Source organism: Ascaphus truei, chromosome 3 (genome assembly GCF_040206685.1).
Source record: "Ascaphus truei isolate aAscTru1 chromosome 3, aAscTru1.hap1, whole genome shotgun sequence".
Classification (NCBI taxonomy): Eukaryota; Metazoa; Chordata; class Amphibia; order Anura; family Ascaphidae; genus Ascaphus; species Ascaphus truei.
In genome coordinates this window covers 208,668,642-208,694,487 of record NC_134485.1, presented here as the reverse complement: position 1 = coordinate 208,694,487, position 25,846 = coordinate 208,668,642, and the positions used below count along the sequence as shown (strand labels likewise).

Here is a 25,846-nt window from a genome sequence, read left to right as displayed (position 1 = left end):
CGGTGTAAATTGGCTTTGCTGGTTTATTTCAGGCATAGCCTACAGTATTATACACCGTAGCCCTCTACCATCTCCCCACTCCCTTCCGCCATAAGTACATTATATGTTGTTATTATGTATTACTCTGTGTTTAGAACCTATTTTAATGTGTGATTAATTAAACGTTAAGTTTTAATTGCCCAGGAGTGCGCTCGTAAATGAGCTTCTAGTTGTCAAGCGTCGGCACTAAAATGCCTTCACTTCTCAGCTGTTAGTTATAGTTATTATAGTTGCTTTGAGACTTATAACCAACCACATTAAAAAAAAAAGTATGCTTCTTGGCACTGTATTAGGGATCACAGTAGCAGAATTGCAATCCCTGTACTTGCTGTAACTGGGAGCCAGAGAGAAACATGCTCAAAATAGTACAAAAAGCACCAAGCTGCTACTGACCAGCACACAACCTGCACTGTAGAAGACTCCATGCCTACTCCTCTTAGCAGAGGACGGGATGATTTCCTAGCGTCTCACACAATCTGTTTCCTACCTTAATAATGCCTCGTTTGGGTAATCATATTACAGAATTAGAGACATAATTAATACGTTGGCAAATAGGTGGCACTGGTGGTGAAGTTTGCAGCAGAAATAGCATTTCTTCTAAGCAACGACAAGGTTCTTCCAACAAAATGCTATCAGAGAGTACAACGACTGCTAAAAGAAAGGTTAGGGACAGCCGCTTTACAGCACATGAAAATACAGGGGTATGCACACAGGCCGTTTCATTTTGCAGCACAGATACACATGAAGGATGAATCAGTGGATACATAACAAAAATGTCTCCCTTCGGAAGCGCCACCGAGGTTTATTTATTTATTTATTTTTAAGCATTTCATTTTTTTTTATTCAAGCTGTCGAAATATTACTTAATGTGAGGTCTAAGTGGAGCTCTTCACAAACCAGCGGGTGTTTCCCATGGTAACCTCAGACGCTACAGATTAAAAATAATTTCCTTAATTTTTTTTTCTTTTTAAAAAAAAAAAAAAAAAAAAAAGCAGGAAAGCTCAAGATGCAATATACAAACATGAGTGTTAAACTCTGACCGGGTTAAAAATATAGGGTCCTATGTACTAAATCATTTCAAATATGTTGCTTATCTAAAACATAAAAACAAATACAAACAGGCATCAAAACATTTGTCGTGTTTATTTTGCTTGTTTTGTTATTGGTACATTATGGAGCATGCTTCTGTGTTTCAGAAGATGTCCGACTTTCACATTTTTAAATGCAATTTTAGGGTTTACTCCAAGTTTAACTTGGACAATTTTGATGCACTTTGCGCACAGAAACCTTTTTCTTTTACACGCCATTAACATCTGTGCACCTTGCGTAGTCCTTAAAAATGGGAATGAAAACCCATTGATGCTGATGCGCAGATTGAGAAATTACAAGTTAGTACATAGATGCACACAAGGGCAATTAAAATGGAGGAGCTTGTGTGTCAATTTTACAACGATTAGTACATAGGGCCCAGAGTTTCTGGGAAGTTGGGGGGGGTTGTAGCTCCAATTGAGAAGCTACCTACCGCGCATGAGATTGCTTGTAGGGTGTCAAGATTTCTTTCTAATTAAGAATTACATGTTTCAATACTCTAATAAACTAGACAACAGACATTGTATTGGAAAAAAATTATATTTTGGAAGAACTCACTACAGAAGGTGATAGAATTCCAAAATCAAATTACATGAAAAATATACATTGCAATTTTCTCTTTGTACATTAGGTGAGGAAAAACTGCAATAGAAGGATAAAAAGGCAAAAGGGATGACTGAGTAAAGGGGTGAGCAAAAAAGTGTGTTAAAGAAAAGTGGGAGAGAAGGGGGACGAAGACACAAACAGAAAATGTAACATTATGTTAAACCCTGAAGATACTTTGATAAACCAATACCTATGCATGCGTTCCTTTTCAAATTTCAATGCCAGGCAGCTCAGGAAAAGGATTGTAGAGGAAATGCAATCACCAACAGTCACAGGTCAGTTCATTACAAGCAGCAGGGTTTTGGGTGGTCTTCGTAGCAAGACGTTATTGCTACTGCCAAGCAAAGTAGCACATGTTTCGACCCATTCACCTTTGGGAGTCAGGTTTTGTACATGACCTGAGAGAGCACTCCTTTTTCTCTGTGGACTCGTGCTTGGGTGCAATAAGGCACTTCAGGAGTTTAATTACTAGCGTTTCATCCCGTTTATGGGGGTCATACGTCAGTCATCATTTAACGGTAACCAAATTCCTGCAGTGACCAAAAGGAAGAGGGAAGGACACAAAATCATGGTGCATTTTCTATCTACATGATCTGTTGGGATTGGAAACATGGATTTTTACAGAACTGAGGTTTTCCATGTGAAATGCTTATAAGACATTGCAGGAGTTTAGATGCCATCACATATCCCACATGAAGAAGCCCCAAGAGACGGAACAATATTAATTGATGACAAACTCCTGAAGTGGGCCAAGTCTAAAAGCCTCTTGGATAGAGGGGGTAAAAAAACAATCTATGCTTACAGTATTGTCCATCAGCAATACAAAGGGGCCTTTTCTGTGTAGGAAGGACAGTGGCCATTCAAAGACCATGGGGAAGTTGCAACTTTGAAAAGCTTCATTGAGCTCTTGGTACTGTAGGTAAGGAAAAGGACATTACAAGTGTTAAACCTAATCGATTCCAAATCTCGCATGCGTTACGCAAACTAACCAATTCACTGCTGGAACGTGATAACTAAATTTAAGATTGGAATAACCAACTGCGAATATTCTCTATTCTTTCTCCCGTTTGCATTTCCACCAGACTTTACACGACTTACCCTAAACAACAAGAAAGCATTATTTGGTACAATGTGTATTTATGGATGTACATGAACAGTATATATATTATCCGGATCACGTTGTGCTATGTACAGGTCTGTACAATTCTTCCTGAAGTTTAAAGCAGTTCATTAGATTTTGAAATGCGAAAATCACCTTTAAGTTGGCACTTGTTAGGCTCTTGTCAGCATTGATAACTGGCATGTTTTATTGCAACCCGGTGCCAGCCAGTGTTTGCCAACTTATAACAACAAAAGTCCAGCAAAAGGTGGGTAGAGTGCAGGAAAAACAGTGCCTTGTTTCTCAAATGGAGACCTGAAAAAACAAGAACATACATACATAGATTAGAAATTACCACTATGCAACGTAAAGGGAAAAAAAAAATGCACTTTTCAACCACCTTTGTGATTTTTACTAACAAACATTTCTAAAATCAAATGCAATATGTAGCAAGCATAAACTTACATGTTACCTACTGTCTTAGATTTCATTAATCTTATGCAGCTCTGATTTCTGCACCTGGAAAACCAACATTTAGTTTACATTTGGGGCCTACCCATATGGGACCCATCATCCTCATGAACATTAGTCCTACCCAAGTTTTCTGCCAACAGTTATTGGACTAGCTTGGGTTGGACTAATGCTTTTTGAAGTAAAAAAAAATAATCAAAAAACTCAGCGAAGACTGGATCAGATACAGTACCAACACATTTATTGCTCTTTATGCATAACCCAAAAGCAGAAAGTGCAACAAACACCCCCCATTTTTTTTTAAAGGAACACGCATACATATATGTGTGCATATCTTTATTTATATATTGCCCACGCTGTACAAGAGAGCATAAAGGACAATAAAGTGCAACAAGTAAGATGACAATAGGAAAGGCAATCCCTACCCCAAAGGAGTTTACAATCTAAGGGGTATGATGGGATACTTACAGAGACAGCAGGTGAGAAAATAAGTGCAGAGATGGCAGTCATTGGTAGGAGTGACTGTGGGTAAGGGATAAGTAAGGGCCGTGAGGGGAAAAAGGTTTAAGGCGAGAGAGCAGTAGAGAAGACAGGGGCGGAAAGGAGACAGTTGTGGGTGGAATGCAGGAGATGAGCAGGGGCATATCAAGAGATCAAAGCGGATCTGTAGGGGGGGCAGGTAGTCTTGAAAGTAAGGAGGAGAACTTTGAGGGTGATCCGAAACTTGATGGGAAGCCAGGAGAGGGATTTAAGGAGAGATGAGCAGAGTGTTTTGGGAGAAAGTGAAATTATTCTAGTAGCAGAATTTTGGATAGATTTCAAAGGAGAAAGATGGGAGGCAGGGAGGCCTGTTAGAAGTACGTTACAATAATCCAGACGGGAGAGGATAATGGCATGCATTAGAGGTTTAGCAGTAACAAGAGGAAAGTGCAAATCTTGGCAATATTACGAAGGAAGAATCAACAAATAATATCAGTGCTGTGAAGTGAGAAGGAAAGTGAGTCAAATGTCACTCCTTGGCAACGTGCTTTGGTGACAGGATAGATGGTAGAACAACTTACGGTGATGATAAAAGGGGATATTGGACCAGGTTTAAGGGGAAATATGAGGAGCTCCGTTTTAGCCATATTAAGTTTAAGTCGGCGGAGTGCCATCCACAGGGATATAGCCACGAGGTTGGTACTGGATTGCAGGAGTGAGGGTAGGGGTGGATAGCTACAACTGCAGAGAGATGATATCGAAGGCCAAAAGAGTTGATGTCCGCAAGTGTGTATAGAGCGGTAGACCAACAGAAGACAAAGGCATGTTCGCAACAGCGATGGAAAATGTGCGATGGAAGCGGTATGATGAGAACCAGGAAAGAGCTCTGTTGCAGTTACCAAGGAACTTTAGAATATGAAGCAGAAGAGGGTGATCAACAGTATCAAAGGCAGCAGAGAGATCCAGCAGGACTAGTAGAGGAGGAAAAAAACATGGAATTTGGCTTCATGTAGATCATTGGCTACTTAAGTGAGCAGTGTCTCTGTTGAGTGAGCTGTATGAAACCCAGATTGTAAAGGGTCCAGCAAGGCATGGGAAGAAAGTTGATCATACTGGAGAACATGAGACGCTCTAGCAGATAAGAGTCAAAAGGCAGGAGGGATACAGGTTGGTAGTTAGTAAGGCATGTAAGGTCTAAGGTGTTTGAGAATAGGAGCCAGAGCACAGGGAGGAATTAAAGATATGGGTGAGAGTGGGGACTAAGAGCTCGAACAAGATGTGAGGGGAATAAGATCGAGGCATGTGGTAGAGTATAGTGTCAGCTTAGAAACCTTAAAATCTAGATAACATTTTAGAGAGAAAATTTGTTTGATACTAGCAATGCAAAAACTAAAAATGATGCTTTAACAATGTGTGTGCTAGGAGACCAGTGGCACCTGATCGCCGGCAGCCACCCAGGACGTGAATAGAAGTAGAGATTACTCTAATTTCTTTCTGATAGCGTTTAGAATGCTACCTCCCTCTACAAAACAAGCGTCTATTGTACTCTGCACGTCATATGATCCTTGAAGTGCTGGCCCTTTTGATGCATTATAGAGCACTCAAACGGTTAAAGCAGCAATCTGGCCTGATTAACTTTATTTTTTTTTGTCCTTTCCAACATGGTCTTTATTTTTTAAAAGACCACTTAATTCAGGAGATATATATGCACTGAAACATTAAGTGTCTGGGAGGCCAAAGTGGGCTCTTCCCAGAGCAGTCTGAGATTACCATGGAGACTAAATCCTATTTATTCAGCTGGCTTCTTTAGCAGTGGATTAATTTGGGCATAATAATGACAGAGCCATTTCTTCATTTAAAACGCAAAATGTCAAACCCCTGCAGTGGTCTCAGAACCACCTTATCCTCATGAAAGACCATATACGGTCTCTTTATACCAAAGTGTCAACTCTTCCAGTGGAAGGGACTTTCACACAAAAAAATAGTTTTAAGGGACAGGAGCCTTAATGTGATATTTTGGAGTGGTTAAAATGAATTAGTTGAGAAAGCTGAATGCACTAATGTAAAATCCCAAATCTGTTCTGCCGCAGCTACCCATGGTCTGATTCCTGGCAACTTAAAATAAAACAAAATTTTAAAAATTAAAAGCTAGAGGTCGATCATCTGCACTTTCAAAAGGCTTGGCGGACAGAACTTTTGCAAAAGCCCTGCTGCAGAAATTCTTAGAAAAGTGGATTAGAAATCTGAAGGTAGAGTCCTCTCCTTTCACAGAGCTTAAAACATCTCCAAGTCCTGGCATAGGCCCCTCAGGTTGAGACTCTCGGCCGTTTGTTAAAATGTCCATTATGCATGAAGGGAGATCATGAGCTGCCAAGATGATCTTTTCAGCAACAATGCCATGAAATACAATCTGTTTAAATATGGATAAACCAGATCAGAGGAAAGTGCCAGGGAGATGTAACAGCCATCTGTAGTAGCACTGAGGACCACACTCTTCTTGGTCAGAAGCGTGGTCCTGAAGTTCAGATTTTTTCTGTAGCTTCATTAGAAATCAAAGAAAAGGAATGAAAGATGTATGCAGGTTGGAGATTCCACACCAGTGTGATAGTGCTGACATTACTCAAACCCTAAACCGAAAAGGTCTGTCTTTTGATTCAAATCTACTGTATGCTGGGCTGTCTCCATTTTTGCAATAATTCCTGGACTACAGGATTTAACTCCCATGTAACTCCCATTCTGGAGGGTGTGAACCTGGGATGTCAGTTGCCCAAATACTTTACTTGAGTGCAAGTCATAAGAACCCAACTTTGTGCATCAGTTTAAATATGCTACGACTGTTGTATACAACTACACTCTGAGCCATTCCTGCTAACTGGTTCTACAAAGCTTGAACGGTCATAAAAGCAGCCTTCAATTCTAATGCATTGGAAGATAGGTTTCCACTTCTCGATCAGACACTTCCCCATCTTGGAGCCAAGATGCACCCGACATATTTTCTTGCTGGCATCTGTTATGACCACCCATGATGGAGGAGAAATGAGAATCCCCCTATTCTGATTGCAAAGACTCCCACATCAACGTAAACCCAACCTGGTGTTTGGTGAAAGCTGTGTGTGACTAATGAAGCCAGTCTGTTCCAAAATGCCAGGAAATCCTACTGAAGTTCTCATATGAAGCCTGACCCAAATTGTCACTTGAATGGATGCCGAGGTGTCCCAACAGTGCCACACATTATCAAAGAGACTGGACTGTACTGAAAAATCTAGCGTGTTCAGACAACTTTTTCTTGTAACGTATCAAAGATGAACCCTAGGAATTGAATTTGATGACGTTGGCAGTAAATTGCTTTTTTCTAAGTTCAGAATCCATCTGTACTTTGAGAATCTGAACCGCTGTTTTGGTGGAGAGATTATTAATACAACTGAAGTTTTTTCCAGACTTTTAGATACAGAATGATTATGAAACTGTACCTTCCGAGCTTTTTGAGTTTTGTAAACATCCTGGGAGCAGAGAACTAGTCGAAAGACAGGGCTGTGAACTGTTCCAGATCTTGTGTCTGCAAACAGAATCCGAGAAATATTTGAAGGCTGGCACAATGGCAACATGCAGAAAGGAGTCTAATCAGATTCAAAGTTACTATGAAATCTCTTGATGCTAGAACATCTATTGCACAATTTACATTTATGTAAACCGTTTAAGAATAAAAAAAAAAAAAACAAACCAAAAAAAAAAAAGGTGTTCCAAACTGAAAGCGCCTGGCCATTTTGGTACCAAAAATATTGTTCCTCTGTCTGGTACTTTTGCGAATACTGCATTGCTCTGAAATCAGTTTAATACAGCTCAACCCAGTTATAGTGCGATACGCTACTACGCGGATTTGCTTAACGCGGTCTTAGCGTGGACACCGATTTAAACATCTCCAAGGTTTTTATTTTTTATTTTATTATAACATTCAATGCTTTATTGCTAACGGACACATGCATACACACACGCCTCCCCCATACACCAAGTATTTTACCATAACATGCAGGAATCTAACCCATGACCCTTCATACTCTAGTAGCAATTCTCTAGCGGCTACACCATAGGATTGGTGTGATGTCATTGACTCTATAAACAAACATCTTCTACTGCACAGTACTGCTACTAGAGCATGAAGGGTCATTGGTTCAATGCCTGCATGTTATGGTTAAATTATTTGTGTAGGGGGGAGGTGTGCGTGTATGCATGTATGCATGTGCGTTCGCAATAAAGCATTGAATGTGATAATAAAAAAAATGTAAAAAAAAAAACTTGGAGCTGTGCGCCGCGCACGTGGACGCAGCCTGGTGGAGAGAGCTGCCTGCAGGGAGGAGAGAGCTGCCTGCAGGGAGGAGAGAGCTGCCTGCAGGGAGGAGAGAGCTGCCTGCAGGGAGGAGAGAGCTGCCTGCAGGGAGGAGAGAGCTGCCTGCAGGGAGGAGAGAGCTGCCTGCAGGGAGGAGAGAGCTGCCTGCCGGGAGGAGAGAGCTGCCTGCCGGGAGGAGAGAGCTGCCTGCCGGGAGGAGAGAGCTGCAGATGCTGGTAAGTCCTCGCACGGCGGCCTTTTCGCAATTATAATGCGATCCCGGTTATAACGCTGTCTCATTCTGTCTCACCGCGTTATAACGGGGTTTGGCTGTACTTGTATTCGAGTCCATCTCTGTGAGTGGACACAGAACCTGTGAGGTGGCAATTGTAATGCCATGCCATATCCAGACTTTACCACCTGAATCACCAATTTGACTGATCTCCTTCCCAATAATTCGGAAACGTCTAACAGTTTGCCTCCTACCGGCTAGCTGATGGGTCTGGCTTAAGAACTCCAGGTATCTAAATACTGGGTCAGTATGGGTCAGTTTTTAAACGCACTTCCATTATTCTTTGCCCAAGATCCTTAAATGTCAAGCTATCTTCTAAAACTATAATGGTCCTTCTGGATGTATTAGCAAGAGAAGGATCCACCTTATCTGCCAATGTCGCTACTTAATCTTCATCAGGCACTTGCCATTCTTTTTCTATGATCTTCTTAAAGGTTTTGCAAGCTGAAAAATATCGTGATTTTTTGGGGGGGGAACTTTAGAAAAAAAATATTCTGTCTCGTTTCTTCAGAAACTCCATAGCTTCAGGTAGGTTCTTATCCTTCACAGATCTGTACCACTCAGATTTCCTTGAATTTTGCTCGAGGGGATGTAGAAGAAACTAACATTATAGGAGTTAAACTCATATAGGCTTTGAGGGCGAGGGGGTGGGGGGTGATATGCTTTAAAGATCAAGAAAATAAAGTGATCACTCGATATTTAAAACAGATCGTACACTAGAAAAAATAAATGTTAGTGTTAGTAGCAAAAGGACATTTTATGCACTCCCAGGACAGATGCAAGAATATTTCAACTGTTATTGCATACAAAATAAACATTTACATAATCTTTATAAACGGTAAAAAAAAAATTGAGCCCTGTGGAGGTACGAACAGAAGGTATGTTTGATAAAATAATCAAATCTTATTAGATGCTGTACTATCTTCTTGAAATCTGTCAGACAAGAAACTGAATTTGTTGGAAGACTATATGGAAATGGAAAATAGTCCATAAGTATGGTATTGAGAAAAACAAAAAAAATGCAATTACAGTAGTTACCCTGAAATCGTGAAGCTACTAGCTGCTGAATAGATGTCACTCAAAAGCAGTCTCTTGGCTCTTTCTTACACAGCGGGCAACTTTTCTTTTAAATTCTCCATTTCGGTCTTCTCTCCACTCTTTCTGTACAAGCAAAACACAAATATAAAATCAATGATGAATCGGTGAAAGTACACAATTGTATGACTAGTTATAATATTCAACCAATTGAGCATTATTATTTTTTTTTTCTTAAATAAAATGAAAGGCCCCAACTCCATGTTGTGGATCTGCTTCACAGTGCTGGAGAAAAGTCCAGCAAATAAATGGGACAAAGTTTCTCCAGGACATGAACATGGCTTCACATTATAGTAAATAAGGACCAAAGGCATATACACTAATGTATTTAACATTTTAATGCGAGTCGGGCCATTGACAGTGGCTGAGCAGTGCCTCGTGTCCTGGCCGACTAGAACCAGTGACCAGGGTGGTGCTTTTCCAAACTGTTACGGAGGCTGGAAACCAGGACCACTGTTTGTTGTAAATAGTGCATACCAAAGCAGTTAGGGATTTACATAGCAGTGTACTGAAAATGTTTTTCCTGTGAATCAGAAGGCATGCAACTTTTCCAATGTGTAAGGTATCAAAGAGATCAGATGAATTTGCAGAATTACCATTCCAAGTGAAATGGGAAAACTTCCGGGTCACTCCCAGTGGCTGTGGCAGCACTGCCGCTCAGACCCCCCGCTCCACAAACAGCATCCACAACCTCCCCACCCACTCGCTCCATAAACGACTCAGGCCCAGGAACTTCCCCAAATCCTGTGCCCCATCAGTCGGTCCTGTCTACAAGTCTGATGGTAGCACTTGGGAAATGCTCACTACAAATCAAAGTTAAAAGGACTCTATTTATGCTTCAGCACTAGAGAAAACACAAGGTTATTGTGTTAGCATGGTTCAGATTAGAGTACAGGACTGTAGTGAATATTTTAAAATAATGGTGGGACAGGGGAAAGGAAAGGGGAAGGATTTGCATTCCAGAGCACTTGATGGCTATCCCTCAACCATTTAATTATCTTATATTTAATGGCATTAAAGCGTATGGGGGGTATAAAGCGTATGGGGGGTATAAAGCGTATGGGGGGTATAAAGCGTATGGGGGGTATAAAGCGTATGGGGGGTATAAAGCGTATGGGGGGTATAAAGCGTATGGGGGGTATAAAGCGTATGGGGGGTATAAAGCGTATGGGGGGTATAAAGCGTATGGGGGGTATAAAGCGTATGGGGGGTATAAAGCGTATGGGGGGTATAAAGCGTATGGGGGGTATAAAGCGTATGGGGGGTATAAAGCGTATGGGGGGTATAAAGCGTATGGGGGGTATAAAGCGTATGGGGGGTATAAAGCGTATGGGGGGTATAAAGCGTATGGGGGGTATAAAGCGTATGGGGGGTATAAAGCGTATGGGGGGTATAAAGCGTATGGGGGGTATAAAGCGTATGGGGGGTATAAAGCGTATGGGGGGTATAAAGCGTATGGGGGGTATAAAGCGTATGGGGGGTATAAAGCGTATGGGGGGTATAAAGCGTATGGGGGGTATAAAGCGTATGGGGGGTATAAAGCGTATGGGGGGTATAAAGCGTATGGGGGGTATAAAGCGTATGGGGGGTATAAAGCGTATGGGGGGTATAAAGCGTATGGGGGGTATAAAGCGTATGGGGGGTATAAAGCGTATGGGGGTATAAAGCGTATGGGGGTATAAAGCGTATGGGGGGTATAAAGCGTATGGGGGGTATAAAGCGTATGTGGGGTATAAAGCGTATGTGGGGTATAAAGCGTATGTGGGGTATAAAGCGTATGTGGGGTATAAAGCGTATGTGGGGTATAAAGCTAGTCTTAAGAGAACTTTCACTGCAGTTTCTTCTATTGAGCTACAGTTGTGGTAGAAAAATGTATTAACAAAACACAGACAAGCTCTTTTTGGGAACACCTGAGCCCGTGTGTGTGTGTTGCAAAATAGAGTGCTTTTTAGCGTGGCATATGTATACAACAGACGACAGAGAAGCCCAATGCTACATCCAACATGACAGAAATACACTATTAATCCTAATAGAGGTATATTAGTATTTTATCTGGTAGTGTTAGGCCTTGCGAACAGGTGTCTGCCTTGTCGTGGCTCACAAGCTTACAACGCTTTGGCCAAAGGGTTAAACTAAATGACCCTATTTCAAGAGAATATATAAGTATTTTACTGTGTATTTCTGTCATGTTGGATGTAGCATTGGGCTTCTCTGTCGTCTGTAGAAAAACGTATTACCCATTCATACAAATCCCCAGAGGCTGCAAGGATGATGCAAAGGGTCGATATGACGACTTAAAATGTTACACTGTGATTGATGAGGCAATTTGATGTCCATGGTCTCTGTATTGTTGTATTAACTGTGTACATTTCAAATGTTTGTACTTCAAGGAGCCCGTTTTGTAAATAAAAATGCTATACTTTTAGTTTAATGTCCATTTAGTGCACCGGAAACAAACACTGTCCCACTATTACAAAAATAGAGATTTCAGTGTCATGAAAATTCCTGAAGGTTAAACGAGAAAACAGTATACTAAAAAATATATTGGCAGCTTAATCATCCTTAAACCAAAGAAAACCATTTTTTTTTCGCATCTAAAAACCATGAAATTTTATTTTAAAGGAATTTGATGTAATCATGGACGGTGGGTCAAATAATGATCCCAACAAATGCATACCTCTCCCTGCCAGAGGACCAATCAAGGGAAAGGGCATTTTAGCTGTATCAAGGAAAGAGATTGCGAGCAGCACAATAGCATCACACAACAAGGAAAACCGCTATTGGAAAAACTGCCACAAGTTCCAGGTCATCACGGTAACAAACCAACAGTAAAATATATCTTTCAGATGCGTAAAGTGCCAGAATAATAAAGACCACTCAAGACTTAATATTTTAAACATGTTCACAATATATTTGAAGATGCAGTCTTTACCAGCAGCCAAACATGTTGAACACATTTCGTTTTTTACTACCACCAGACATCCATTATTTCCAAACTCTGTACAGCAGCCTTCTCCCTCATATCATCTTACTAAATAACCCAGGAGCTTAATAGAGGAGCATAATTGAGGCCGATTAGTGCTCCCAGAGTAATTTTGAACAATGAGAAATTAACTGAACAGCATGAAGGAGTGGCATGATCTGGAATAGTAGTCTACCTTGTGGGAGAGGAAATATGTAGTCTATGAATAATTTCTCCTCACCATCCTCCCCACAGCTCATGAAGGGGAAAGGAGGGAACAGACAGTAGCCAGCGACTACTCTTCTGAGAGAGAACCAGGAAGAGACTGTGTATAAATGTGTGTATCTATACAAGAGTGAGTGAGTCTGTCTACTCTCTCCTCAGTGTCACCAATATATACATACACACATTATGGGGAAATTCCCTTCACGTTATGCTGCTGTAATGGGATCCTTCTATTGGTTTTACGCTGTGGGTTCTTTATGTCCCACTCCGATACTGCACAGAAGGTGTGGAGTTTAAGGTTTGTATAGTGATCAGCTCAAAAATGGGCCGGGAGAGGCACTAGAAAAACAGCACAGCGCTTAGGGGGAGAATTTTTTTTTTTAAAACATTATGCAACAGATTAAGCAAGCTGCAAACAAAATCAATGGCACTAAAATGTTTCAAGTTACTTTTTAAAATTGTGGCATGGATCAGAGTTTAAAATATAGAAACGTGTGACAATGCACATCATTTAGCCAAGCAGTGTACGCTTCTAATTTAATTCTACAGATGATGCTAGGTGGCATCAACAAGCTACTGCAATTTTCAAATGTCTAAGCAGTTTTAAAAACAAAGCTGTACTCTTTTCAGACTAACTTTTTCTTGGACCAACTTGCACGTAAACGTGATATTTTAAAATGTTAATCACGCTTTACTCGTCTCCCGTTCCCAAAAAAGCTACAGTATGTTTTTCGTATAATAAAAATGATGGTCCTACCAGAAAGACTTGGGTGTTAGAACTTTAAAAGCTACAATCCCTGCAGCTCTCCCACCCCCCTCCCCCCAAGCTTTAAAAAAATATATATGTTTCACCGCTTGGGAATGTGGGGGAGCACCCCAGAGCTAAACCACATTATTTTCAGCTCCAGGAACCCTCTGATGTAAATATACCAGTGCTTGTGGGTCATTTACTAGTAATTGTCAGTGAAGTGACCAGTGTCTCTGCACTACCATGGGAAACACAATGGCCGTTCAAGTCTTGCAGATCCCACAAACCAATAGGAAGCGGAAAAGTCATTTGTAGCAGTTTCCTATTGGGGGGCCATTTAAATCCCTGGGAGAAACAAGTAATGTAGATAACTTCCACAGTAAATCGGGTTCCCCGGAACAGAGCAAGTCAGGAAACTGCTCTGATGGGCTCCCATATTCCATCCTGTTTATGTAGCCCCCTTTGTGGACTACTAGTTAGAAGGGGTTAACAGCCTTAATGTATTAACTGTGTGGGATTACTCAGGTCGCTCTCTCCCCCCCATGTGATACAGGAGGACTATGCAGAAAGGAATAGACCTGCCTTTGTATGTCAGGTCACCAGTGATAGATATATAAATATATCAATAATATTTATAATATAGGTTTGTCAGAATGTTGCTGTGATCATCACAATGACCTTTAAATAGGTGTGTGTGTATGGTTGTGTATTAAGGATGTTCTGTCACCATTTGTTTTCGGTTAAGCAACGTTTCCTATATAGTTAGAGCCCATAGTAATTGCCCAAGATTGTTCTCTGGCCAGAAGAAGAGCGAGCATGTGCTCAGCAGGGAGTTCTCAGAGTATTAGCTCTGGTGGATAATTGGACTGGCCCCATGGGAAGGTCCCAAGTAAACTCCCAATCCGACAAGTTTAGACAAAAAATGCTGTGCACTGAAATGGGATAGTGATCCCAGAGAATAAGGCCTCGGATATAGTGGGTGTGCGCAAAAGAACGCATGGCGTCGGGTGCCTGTCGCCTGAGGGATCTGTGGACTCGGATCGCTCGCGACCGGGAGGTGTAGCAGTGACGTCACAAAGCTGGTTCACCCTCATTGGCTGAACTGCTCATGATCCGGCTGTCGCGCAACGAAACAAAATAAATTGTCGGCTCAAAATTCTGCCACGCGGTCACTCATCGCGCTAGCTATGGCCGGCCATATAGAGCGGCTGCATTTTGTTCGCTCGCACTGCAGACGCAGCCTCATGTGTCCCTCAACAAGAGTCCACCTGGAGTAGGCATTATTGAAGCTATGCAGGAGATTGCCAACCTTACCAGTACGAAGGGAAACATGCACCTCCACAGCGTAGGAGTGAGAGCTACTCGGGGAAGCACAGAGTAACCTTATTGTTTGACACCAGTAAATGTCTGAAGTGAAGTCTGTCTGTTATATGGTGAGCGTTATGAAAGGCCGTGAAAAAAAGCTCGTTTGCACTATATAAATCAGTGATCAAAGGAGATTAGGAAAAAGGTCGACCTATTGATACATTTTAAACAATGTTGGTATATGGATTAACAAAGTAAATACCAGGGCTATACCAAGATCAATTAAAAGTAGACTGGTCATAATAACTACCTCTTAGGGGAATAAAAAATAATAAAACTTTATTAACATGTATACTAAACTCGCATTGTGTACTTTAATTACATTGAGGAATATAAAAACCCCGGTGGTGAGGACCGGACAAGCTAATGTAGAAGGAGGATACAAGCTATAATAAGCTGTACTGCCGCATAAGTGGTATGTATTTATTACAACAGGCCCATAGAACTGCATGCCGCGCTGAGGCGTCCTTGCGGGGCAATATCACATTGCCTAAAGGCATTGATCGCACCCATAGACAGCACGGACGCAAGCAAGAGGGGGCACGCGTTGCGCAAGAAATCCGTTCAAACTGATTTTTTGGCGCGACAGGCAGGACACGTGAGCGGTTTGCCCAATGAGGGCGAACCAGCTCCGTGGCGCCACTAGGCACGCCCCCCGTGGCACGTACAACATGGACACAAAATACACGCCACACGCGGGTGACGTCACAACCTTCGCCTTAACCTCCATCTCGAAAGGCGGGTTCAGTGTAATCCTTAGAGAATTGTATGTATACTCATACTTGGCAGCGGTGTAAACATTCAATTGTAAATTCAACATTAATTGAATGAAGGAGGATTGTTCCCTATAGTAACAACAATATTAATTGCCATAGAATAAACAACAAATGTGTATCCCAGATGTACGTCACCCAATAGGTGCACACATCGGTGTGATCGAATCACTGTGCAAAGATGTAACTATATAGTTATCAGTACTTCATAAATTATGCGCCTGTATGTCACATAAAAGAGCCTTAATACTTAGGCAGTTCCTAAAAATAACACCACTTCATGTTCATTGGAGAGGGTATCCCCCATGATATCAACGATGTTTAGTGCGACACACTGATTGTAGATATGTTACACAGAAGTTTGCTATCCAATAAATGCATATACCAGTGTAATCAATGCATAGCGTTAATGACTATTGACTTCAGTCATATTACCCCTGCCCTAACTTGTAGCAGAAATACGAACGTGGATACAGTAAGGGAGTTGTAAGGAAAGCGTACAACAAAGCACTAAACACCACAAGATCTATGCTCCTGAATAAGAACAAGAGAAACAATCAGGACTCGGAGATAATAAGGTTCATTGGAACGTTTAACAACCAATGGGGAGATGTACGGAGAATCTTAATGAAACACTGGCATCTCTTAACAGAAGACCAAGACCTATCGCAGGTCCTAAAACTGGTGCCCTGCATGACCAGCAGAAGGTCAAAAAAATCTGATGAAAGACCAACTGATGCAGTGTCACTATAAGGGCACCAAAACAAGGACCTGGCTAGGTACAAAACTCAAGTGGCTCATTCCTGTGTGGGAGATGCAGGACCTGTACCTTTTATATCCCCTTACAAGAGCAATAGAATAAGAGGAATATCCTCTATGCAATGCTCACAGGGAATGTCCATGTGTGAACCATACTGTATATATCCTTATATCATGATTGTCCTTCCAAATGAAACAGCATACTTTAGCTTAGACCTCCATACTCCACAATGTCCGCAATCGGTAATGTCACTATAAGACCCTTAATACTCCCAGTAGCCTTAAATAGGTATATCTTGTATGGGTGTCACAGGCTATACGTACAATGAATAAAGTGAACAGAAAAAATGGAGTTTACTCACATAGATGATTTGCTGGAGGTCCAGGTGCTGTCGGCGTGCTCCTACCAAAGGAGTTCAGCCTACAAGAGATCGTGGCTGGCGGTGCAACTGCCTTGGAAAAAACGTTGGACTGAAACTGGCAAAGTATTGGGTACAAAAGTTTATTGGCACATAAAAAACAGCACGAAAAGCACTCTTACGCGTTTCGCGTGGTCTCCCACGCTTTATCAAAGAGCTTTGATAAATCGTGGGAGAACATGCAAAACGCGTAACAGTGCTTTTCGTGCTGTTTATGTGTCAATAAACTTTTGTACCCAGTACTTTGCAAGTTTCGGTCCAACGTTTTTTCCAAGGCAGTTGCACCGCCATCCACGACCTCGTGTATGCTATATCCCCTACAAAGTCGTTTTCCAACTCCAACTGCACTAAAACCTTTCAGATAAAGGACGTCATCATCAACTGCCTTACTAAAGATGTTATTTATGTCATTAATTGTGACTGTTGGAAGCTATATGTTGGGAAAACACACAGATCCTTTAAAGTAAGGGTGCTGGAGCACATAGGCTCAGTCAGGAATGCATTGGATACCCCCATAGCGAGAAATACTATTGAAGCACATAAAGGGGATGCAGGGGTACTGCATTTTACAGGGATTGAGCATGTACGTTTTGGACCCTGCAAGGGGGGTTGGGACAAACATCTTTTAAAGCTGTATGTGCATACCCACACAAAGCAAATATGATTTAAATGAATGCCAGGGGATAGCGTGAGGCCTCTGCAATTAACTTACCTTCTCATCGACGCGTTGACATGGCAACGTGACCCCGCGACGTCATTTGACGCCGGGAGTCGGAGAGGAGCGCAAGGGAATCAGGAGGGAGGGCGCGAGCAGGAAAGATTGCGCAGTGCTGGTTTAGAGACGGTCATGTGGTGACTGGCCCTAAAAAAAAATCAAATTTACCCGGCTTCCAAATTTTTAGACGCAACGCCGCTCCATTGCGCTTACTATAAGCGCTTGCGATGGAGTCAATTAATTTTTTTGCCACAACATCGCGTCGCAAGACACTATAAGCGCAGGCTTAGACCGTACTGGGGTAAATAACTAGATGCATTCAATCAGCAATGACTGGCATTTGCTGCTTTAAAGTTGACAACTATTGTAAATTTGCAAGCTACAGTAACCTTGTCATTAATTTGGGATGTCACCTTACGGTCATTTACAACTATTGGGGTAAACAAACAAAAAAGTGAGTATGAGAGATATATAGATAGATATATATTTAGACATGCAATTCTCTGACACATTGTATTACATACACAAACAATCACTCTTGTAACGCTGCATAAGAAAATAAGATTTAGACAGAACGTACCGCTGCATCCACATTGGCGGGCGAGTCTCCGTTGGGGTCTGCTAGCATTGAAATGACGCTGATCATTATCGTCTCCACCGTGTGAATGGGAAGCCAGCGTTCCTCCGGTTTCTCATAGCCGTATTTATCCTCACCAGGCTCATGGAGAATGGAAATGCATACATCACCGTTCTTATCAACTATAAAGACGAATGCAACATGAAGGCTTTCTTCCGGCTTTTTTTTGGAAAGCACAGTACAGCATTTAACTTTCCGTCTAATGGTTATTAGTGTGGGATGTGGATTCCTCCCAAAATATCTGTTTAAATCCACAACAGCAGTTTTAAAACACAAAACAAAATTTGAGAAATATTTTTGGACAGCACCCCTCTATAGATAAGGTTTGCAATTGTGTAGTCCAAAAATGGAAAAATACGCAATGCACAGCGTAGGGAGAAAAAATAAAATAAAGTACAGCACATCCAAAATTTGATTAAAACCAATTTTGAGGGGATGACAAAGGGCAAGACACGCCCATTTTTCATATGCCCACTTACCTTGATGTTTCCCATGTCATCCCCTCAATAAATTGGTTTTAATCCATTTTTGGATGTGCTGTACTCCATTTTTTTTCTCTCCCTACTCTGTGCACTGCTTCCCCCCCTTTTTTTTGGGACTACACCATTACCATTTCTGCTGCTGGATGCACGCCCTGGAGCCAAGAATTTCAACTATTCAGTGAGTACTTTCCACTTCTGGAGTTATGTTTCTATGCTGTATACCCTGATCTAATATTATTCTGTTATACACTATGCAGTACTTTGTATAAGTGGGATGGTGAACAGACTAGAACAGCTTTACAGGCTATATCTTCCCCTAGTAACCATAAATCCCACTTGGATTTAAGCCCCAGGTGTGGCATCTACTAAATTCCCAGTGTTTATGCAAACAAATCATTGATCAAGTGGACTGAAGGAACTTATTTAACTTCTATCAAGAGTTCTAATGCTTGGCTCTATTAATGGGACTTGAGATACAAATAAATACAATATACCTTTGTCAATACCCCGTCTCACTGGTCCTGGGACTAATTAGTCCATTTTTTTCTAGATAATGTTTGTGTCTGGATTTCGTAACAAAGAACAGCAACAACAAAGCAAAATGACCCATAAAGCTTTGGCTTTCCCATGTAGCACAAATGCATGTTAAAGAAGCTATTTCAAGGAAAACATCACGTGGCAGAAAATGAGCCATAAATTGGAACTACCTCTAAATTATAGGGCCTAAAGGAAATATTACTAAAATGTTGTATTCCCTTTAGATCATGGGTGTCAAGCAGAAGACCCACGGGGCCCGGCCCATAGTGCAGCATAGGGAGCCAGCTTCATCGCCTAATTTTGCCGGCAGTTAGGGGTGCGCTGGTGTGGGGGGGGGGGGGGGGTCCTGCACTGCCTCTTCGCCTTTCGCTAGCGCTACCTTGCTTGACTGGAGCAGGAACTATCACGAGCCTTGCTGGGTCAATAGTAGTGCCCAGGTAGCCTTCGTGTGTTCCTGGTGCTGCGACGGCGTGGCATCATGTGTTTCACGGATTTCACCTCACCCGCTCTGCTGAAAAGCACCCTCGTATTTGCTATGTGCGACACTGCTGTCGGGTGTAAGTAAGAGGGGGAGGGGGGGGGGGGGACCCGTGGGGGAGAAGAGCAGAGCATGTTGGAGAGATAGGACTACTATGTATTATTTCTGTATTTTGAAAATGTATGGTACGTATGGCCCGAATGAAGTACAATTAAATGTATTACTTCCTGGTAAAACATTTTATTAATAATGTTGACATTTTATAATAAACAGTGGATAATAATGCCCTTTTTGGATAACATAAGTGCCGGAATTGTAAGCAACGAAATATGAAATACGAAGAATTTCTGCGCCTCCCTGTCTGCTCTTGCCCCCCCTCTTTTTACCTTGTCTTCGGCGTCATATTACGCCACAGGCTCACATGACGCTGCGTTGCCAAAGACAAGGTAAGGGAAGTTTCAGAGGCCTCACGTGATCCCCCAGCATTTAATTTAAATGCCTTGGGGAAGAGCGCACGGCCTCTCTAACCGCTGCGTCCCCCGTGGAAAATCTTGCCCCCCCCCAGTTTGCGCAACCCTGCTCTAGACCCTTCTTTGTTCTGTATTCAATGGGCAAACCTAAGGGGCAAAAAGTGAATAATATATACAAAATTTAGAAATCAAGCACTCTGATCCTGTTCAAATAAACCCTGCTTTCTAGATCAATTAATCCAAAGTTTCGGTCCTTTCAACTTGAGAAAAGTCCTTGAAAAAGGACCGAAACGTTGATCCTATAATAATAATAAAATTTAAAAAATAGCATGTTCATGTATAGCGCTGCTAGTTTTACTAGGCGCTTTACAGAGACATTTTCAGACACAGGTTCCTGCCCCATGGAACTTACAATCTATGTTTTTGGAGGTAAAGTGACTTGCCCACGGTCCCAAGGAGCCGACACCAGGAATTGAACCAGGCTCCCCTGCTCCAAACTCAGTGCCAGACAGTGTCTTTACTCACTGAGCTGCTCCTTCTCCCTCCCTATTCAAACAAACCCCCCGCCCCCAATAGTATTTTACTTTGTATAGGGACATTCACCATTCAATGGCTTTTACTTCTTGGAGAAAATGTAATTGTTAGTCCTGCACTATCAAAGAATTGTTGTCACCATTTATTTTCTAAGCAGTCTGTCCTTTGCTGCCTTCTATTGTACAGAATGACAATTGGGGTTTCAGAAATAAAAAATATTAAAGTAGAGGAGGTATGCCGTTCAGGTAAGGAATGGTCACATATGGCCGCTTTGAGAGATACACGATCAAAAATCACACTTCTTTCAAACATATCACCCCGTAAAACATATAGGACACCCACAAGCTCATATTGAACCCCCAAAATAACCACAATATATTTATATATAAGAATATAAGTGTTACAGAGGAGTGCTACTGAGCATGGCAATATATATATTTAAAACCAGAGACATAACATAAAACACAGACAGAGCTCAGTGCACATCCAGTAAAACTTATACACGGTACAGTGCCTAAATATACATGTATAGATATCTATTAAATAAAATGGTCTTTTAGTTTAGTGTAGTGGCTCAGGGGCTTACAACAATTTGGACAAAATGTTAAACTAAAAGACCATTTTATTTATTAGTTATCTATACATGTATATTTAGGCACTGACCGTGTATAAGTTTTACTGGATGTGCAGTTTGCTCTGTCTGTGTTTTAGGTTATGTCTATGGTTTTAAATATATATTGCCATGCTCAGTAGCACTCCTCTGTGACACATATGCTTATATATATGTTGTGGTTATTTTGGGGGTTCAATATGAGCTTGTGGGTGTCCTGTATGTTTTACAATTCTTGTTCAGCTAGTCTTAGGCAGGAGGTTGCCACCCTCCAATCAGCTAATTGAAGCTCACTCCCTCCCACATTTAAATGGTTAAAAGCTCACTCCATAGCATCTCCCACTCTCAGGGGAACTTGCTTGCTTGCATTGTGATTGTGACAAATCTAATACAGAGTGCTTTTCCTGGTAATGTACAGGTTAATAAAAGCTTCAGACTTAGAACCTTGCAACTAATTTTGATAGATTTATTATAAATCATTCTTCCTGGCAATGCACAGGTTATTAAGAATCTATATTAGTGTTAGGGACCCTTGAGATGTGGTCTGCCGTGTAGTGGCTCAGGGGCTTACAACAATTTGGCCAAAATGTTAAACTAAAAGACCATTTTATTTAATAGATATCTATACATGTATTTTTTACTGGATGTGCACTGAGCTCTGTCTGTGTTTTATGTTATGTCTCTGGTTACAAACATATCACCCTAAAAGCCTGAAAAAAATAATCCTTTAGGTCAGCTCAAAGCCCCAAATGTTGTGTCAAGCTTTTAACCAACCAACGCTTAACTTGCTTATTGGTAGTTTTGCCAGCAAAGATTGGACAAAGGAACATGTAATATGCTCTGTATCATCCATTAAAAAGTAGATTCAATATTGTTAAAAAAAACTGTTTACTAGTTCTAAAATTCCAAGGAGAATTTTAAACAGATTTTAAACACTTTTTTTTTTTTAGCATGCGTTGTGTTAGAAATCCAATCGTTATTAGTTTTAAAACAGAAGGCAGTCTGTGTTTTAAGACATGCTAGATGAATGGTTCTCAAACCGTTTCAGAGCATGGGCAGCCCTGGAAAATGTGTAAAATAACATGCTCAAACCCTTATTCACAACAGAACTCAACATTTTCTCACTGACTTGTCACAGAGAACACTCACCCGTCTTCTCAAACCGCCCCTCCTCTCACATAGCACACGCACAAACTAGCACACACTTCCCATTCAAGGGATTGAGGCGGCAAAGCCTCAGTTTCTACACCGCATGGATCGCGCCAGCAGAATGTCCCCCCCAGGGGGCCGTGGCACCCTTAGCACAGGGTCATGGTTTCTCTGGTTGAGAAACACTACTTTAGAGAGAGACTGTACATGCTGTATGTTTACTATAGATAAAAATAAAGGCCACATCTCACCATTCGGGTGCCAGATTTCTGTGATAAATTTCATCTTCGGCGGCCTGAGGGGATAATCTTTTGGGAAAGTGAGATGAGCCTTGAAAACGCCACCCTCACTAGGGAGAAAACAGTAAGTAACATAAATATTCAACAGAAATTTCAATACAAGTCACACATCCTTGTTACACCATGCAAATAAAAACAAAAAACATGACTACTGTACACAAATACAAAAGACAAGTCCTTTTCTAGAAGACTCAAAACAGCTGAACTGGTTGTAAAAGCATAAGCTGTGGATCATCCTCTCACACCAAGGGTTCAATTATACCATGTGCTGCAGGGCGGCAGAGCTATTCTGTAACGACACCCAGTGCTGCCGCAGAGCTGCATCTTGATTATACTGGGGAGGGAGAGCAGGAGAGGCTTGGAGGCGTGGCCGTGAGCGGTCCGCCCTCAATAGCTGAACTGCTCACGTGACATGGCCATTGCAAGAAAAACAAAATCCTCTGTCTCTTCCCCAGCCGTCCGCTTTGCGACTGTCGCCAGCGGTATGAGCAGTTCCATAGGATTTTTGCTTTTTTGTTTTGGTGACGCCACGCGGGTTTTTGGGTATAATCACAGCCAAAGGCTTTGTTAATAGTGTAAGCGAGTGCTACAGGCCTCGCACAAGCTTCCTCTCCGGCGATGTGTGCACTGCAGGTTTTTGGAAAGTGAGCAAGGAGGTGGCGCAGTCATGACATCGGGGGGCAAAATATGATATAGATATATAAAAAAGTATCCTTACCTGGCAGACCCTTTTCAGTAGACTTTCCAGCAAGAAGAAGACAGCACAAAAAATAATTCAATTTCAAGATATATTGCAGGTAAATGGCACTGAAACACACACACACACACACACACACACACACACACACACACACACACACACACACACACACACACACACACTTTCTCAAAGGAGTGCCTTGAGAAAGGTCCTGTTTGTAGGACCGAAATGTTGGTGTGTGCGCCATTTACCTGAAATATATCTTGAAATTTGATTATTTTGTGTGCTGTCTCATTCTTGCTGGAAAGTCTACTGAAAAGGGTCTGCCCGGTAAGGATACTTTATCTTATTACTACGGGACAAGCTCCAACCATATCTATGATACACGTGAGTGCCATCTGCCAACATTGATATAGATATATATCGATAGATCTATATATCTAGATATATACACACCATGTCATGTATGAAAACATGCCTTGTTAAAAAAAAAATAAAAAAATTAAATAAAAAGATAAAATGTGATGCTTTGAAATAAGCATTGTACACTACAAAAAAAATGTTTTAATTATTAACAATTATATACAAGTAATAGACAATAGATCAGAAATTTCTCTCCATAAATTATTATTGATATTTCTGTCATGGTATGAATTAAAGGTTCACGTTTGTAAACCTCAGAAATCACATTTTCAATAGTTGAGTTGTCCATATTCTCACAGCAAATTCAACTGACACAAAGTCATTTGAACAGTATCCAGGCAGACTACATTTTCATTGGCTGTTAGGTCCGTTCTATAGTGGCGGGGCGTGCTACGCCGTGCGCACGGCAGTTATAGAGGGCTGAGGTTAGTCAGCCCTTCTATACAAGGGACGCACGCGCGGACGGCAGGGAGCGGAGAGCCAGCAGACAGCGGCGAAGATGGTAAAATAATCTTTCCGTGCCGCTACTGGCGCTGAATGTATGTATACGTATGTATTTGGGTGTCTGCACAAATTTCATAAATATTTTATTTTTACCAATGGTTTTACACACACACACACACACACACACACACACACACACACACACACACACACACACACACACACACACAATATAACAGCCCTTAGCCGTTCACATGACCAGGCTATCTCGCTGCAATAGCAAACAAGTTTGTCTCCTCTGCTTTTGGTATCCTTGTATGGCTGCGGCCCCAGTGCCTCCGCTGCGTGCAGCTGAATTCCCTGGTCTGCGGGGAGCTGCAGGGGGAAAGCGTGACGGGGGAGTGACGGGGCGCGGCCATGACGTCACCCGGCAGGTTCGCCCTCATTGGCTGAACAGCCGGGGGCGTGGCCTAGCACTCCATTGCCCGTGGCCATCTCCATTTTCAGGTGTACCTGAAAACTCGGCACGCGACGGCCCCCTCCCTCGCAGCGGGCTCAGCCCCATTGAGGTGAGGGCTCTTGTCCCTGCAGCGTCCACCACAGCGGGCGCTGCAGTAGCCAGCGGGGACCTGGCCTTACTCACGTGCAAGCTCGCGCTCACTATGGCCATGCACTTAGGAATACACACGTTTGTAGCGCGAGCTATATAGCTCGCTCCGTATCTTGCACTATGGACAAGGCCTAACATGTTTAACACACTGCTACTCTGTCCTTTGGATGGTTTGCCTTGTGCAATGTGCAGAGAGCAGCAAACACTGAGCATACGCAACAATTCTCTGCAGCGACTGGAAAGCCAAGCTATTTCGTAACAAGAATCATGTAGTTTCCAGAGCCGTGGGTTACAGGATATTTGGTTTTGCTAGAGAAAAGGAGAACATTCAGTCTATTATGCACAGTGTTTTAAAAATGGACCTGCCCATTGATGTTAGCTGACCTAAGAACACAGCCCAGTGGTACGCTACCTCCTTTTCTGCCAGATGCTGCCTATACTCACTTTATGGCCCTACTTTAAGTACATGGGACTAGAATAATTGAGTATGTGTGCTATGGTAAAATGAAAGCAGGTACCACCGGATTTGAGACTATTTGATGCTGGGCAAAACGTCCCCCACCCACCCCTAAAAAAGTTAAAGGGCTCGCAGTGTTGCAGAGGGAGAAAAGGCACTCAGATCCAGAATGGGACATTTGGTTGCAGCGACCAAACAGCCACTTCGCCGCAGCCGATTTGCCACTGGAATCCCCGCCACTGGCCACTTCCAAGTTAAGTTTTATTACTGGTTAGGGTAGGGGGGTGAATTTAAAGGTTTTTGTGGTTAGGTAAGGGGTTTACTTACCTTAGCAGCCCATGGCGAGGTGGCCATGATCTAGGGGGAAATTGTGAGGAATCCAGAAAGGAGGAAGAGAAACAGGTGTGGAGGTTTGTAAAGCAGCACCCTCTCCCCCGCGCCCACCTGTATGTGTGTATAGATCGGGCAGGTTGGCCAAACTGACTAGTTAATTTTACCTCCAGGGCCCACCCAGGTTCCCGAGATACTTACAATTTTTCATTACCGACGTTTTCC

At 42.1% G+C, this 25,846-nt stretch overlaps 1 protein-coding gene across 2 annotated transcripts; it reads right to left on the bottom strand.

Moving 5' to 3' along the window:
* Positions 1-1,163: 1,163 nt before the first annotated feature.
* UBE2G1 (ubiquitin conjugating enzyme E2 G1) lies at positions 1,164-22,765 on the bottom strand. 2 transcript variants are annotated; one of them, XM_075589985.1, is made up of 4 exons: positions 22,610-22,765; positions 18,042-18,220; positions 9,439-9,561; positions 1,164-3,148 (listed from the first exon to the last, which is right to left on the bottom strand). In XM_075589985.1, the coding sequence occupies exons 1-3, from the start codon at positions 22,641-22,643 to the stop codon at positions 9,475-9,477; spliced, it is 300 nt and encodes a 99-aa protein (XP_075446100.1). In that variant the 5' UTR covers positions 22,644-22,765; the 3' UTR covers positions 1,164-3,148; positions 9,439-9,474. The 2 variants fall into 2 exon arrangements, 1 of the variants encoding a protein (XP_075446100.1); XR_012799847.1 differs by lacking the exon at positions 1,164-3,148 and adding an exon at positions 17,459-17,608 and having other exon boundaries at positions 9,447-9,561.
* Between the last annotated feature and the right edge of the window lie 3,081 nt (positions 22,766-25,846).

Bases quoted from the DNA above. Each gene is read 5' to 3' on its own strand.
- UBE2G1 (XM_075589985.1), bottom strand. From the start codon at position 22,643: ATGAAATTTATCACAGAAATCTGGCACCCGAATG. The intron at 18,221-22,609 runs GTGAGATGTGGC...TCGTCTTTATAG, and splicing joins AGAAATCTGGCACCCGAATG to TTGATAAGAACGGTGATGTA. The intron at 9,562-18,041 runs GTACGTTCTGTC...TTGCTTGTACAG, and splicing joins CCGCCAATGTGGATGCAGCG to AAAGAGTGGAGAGAAGACCG.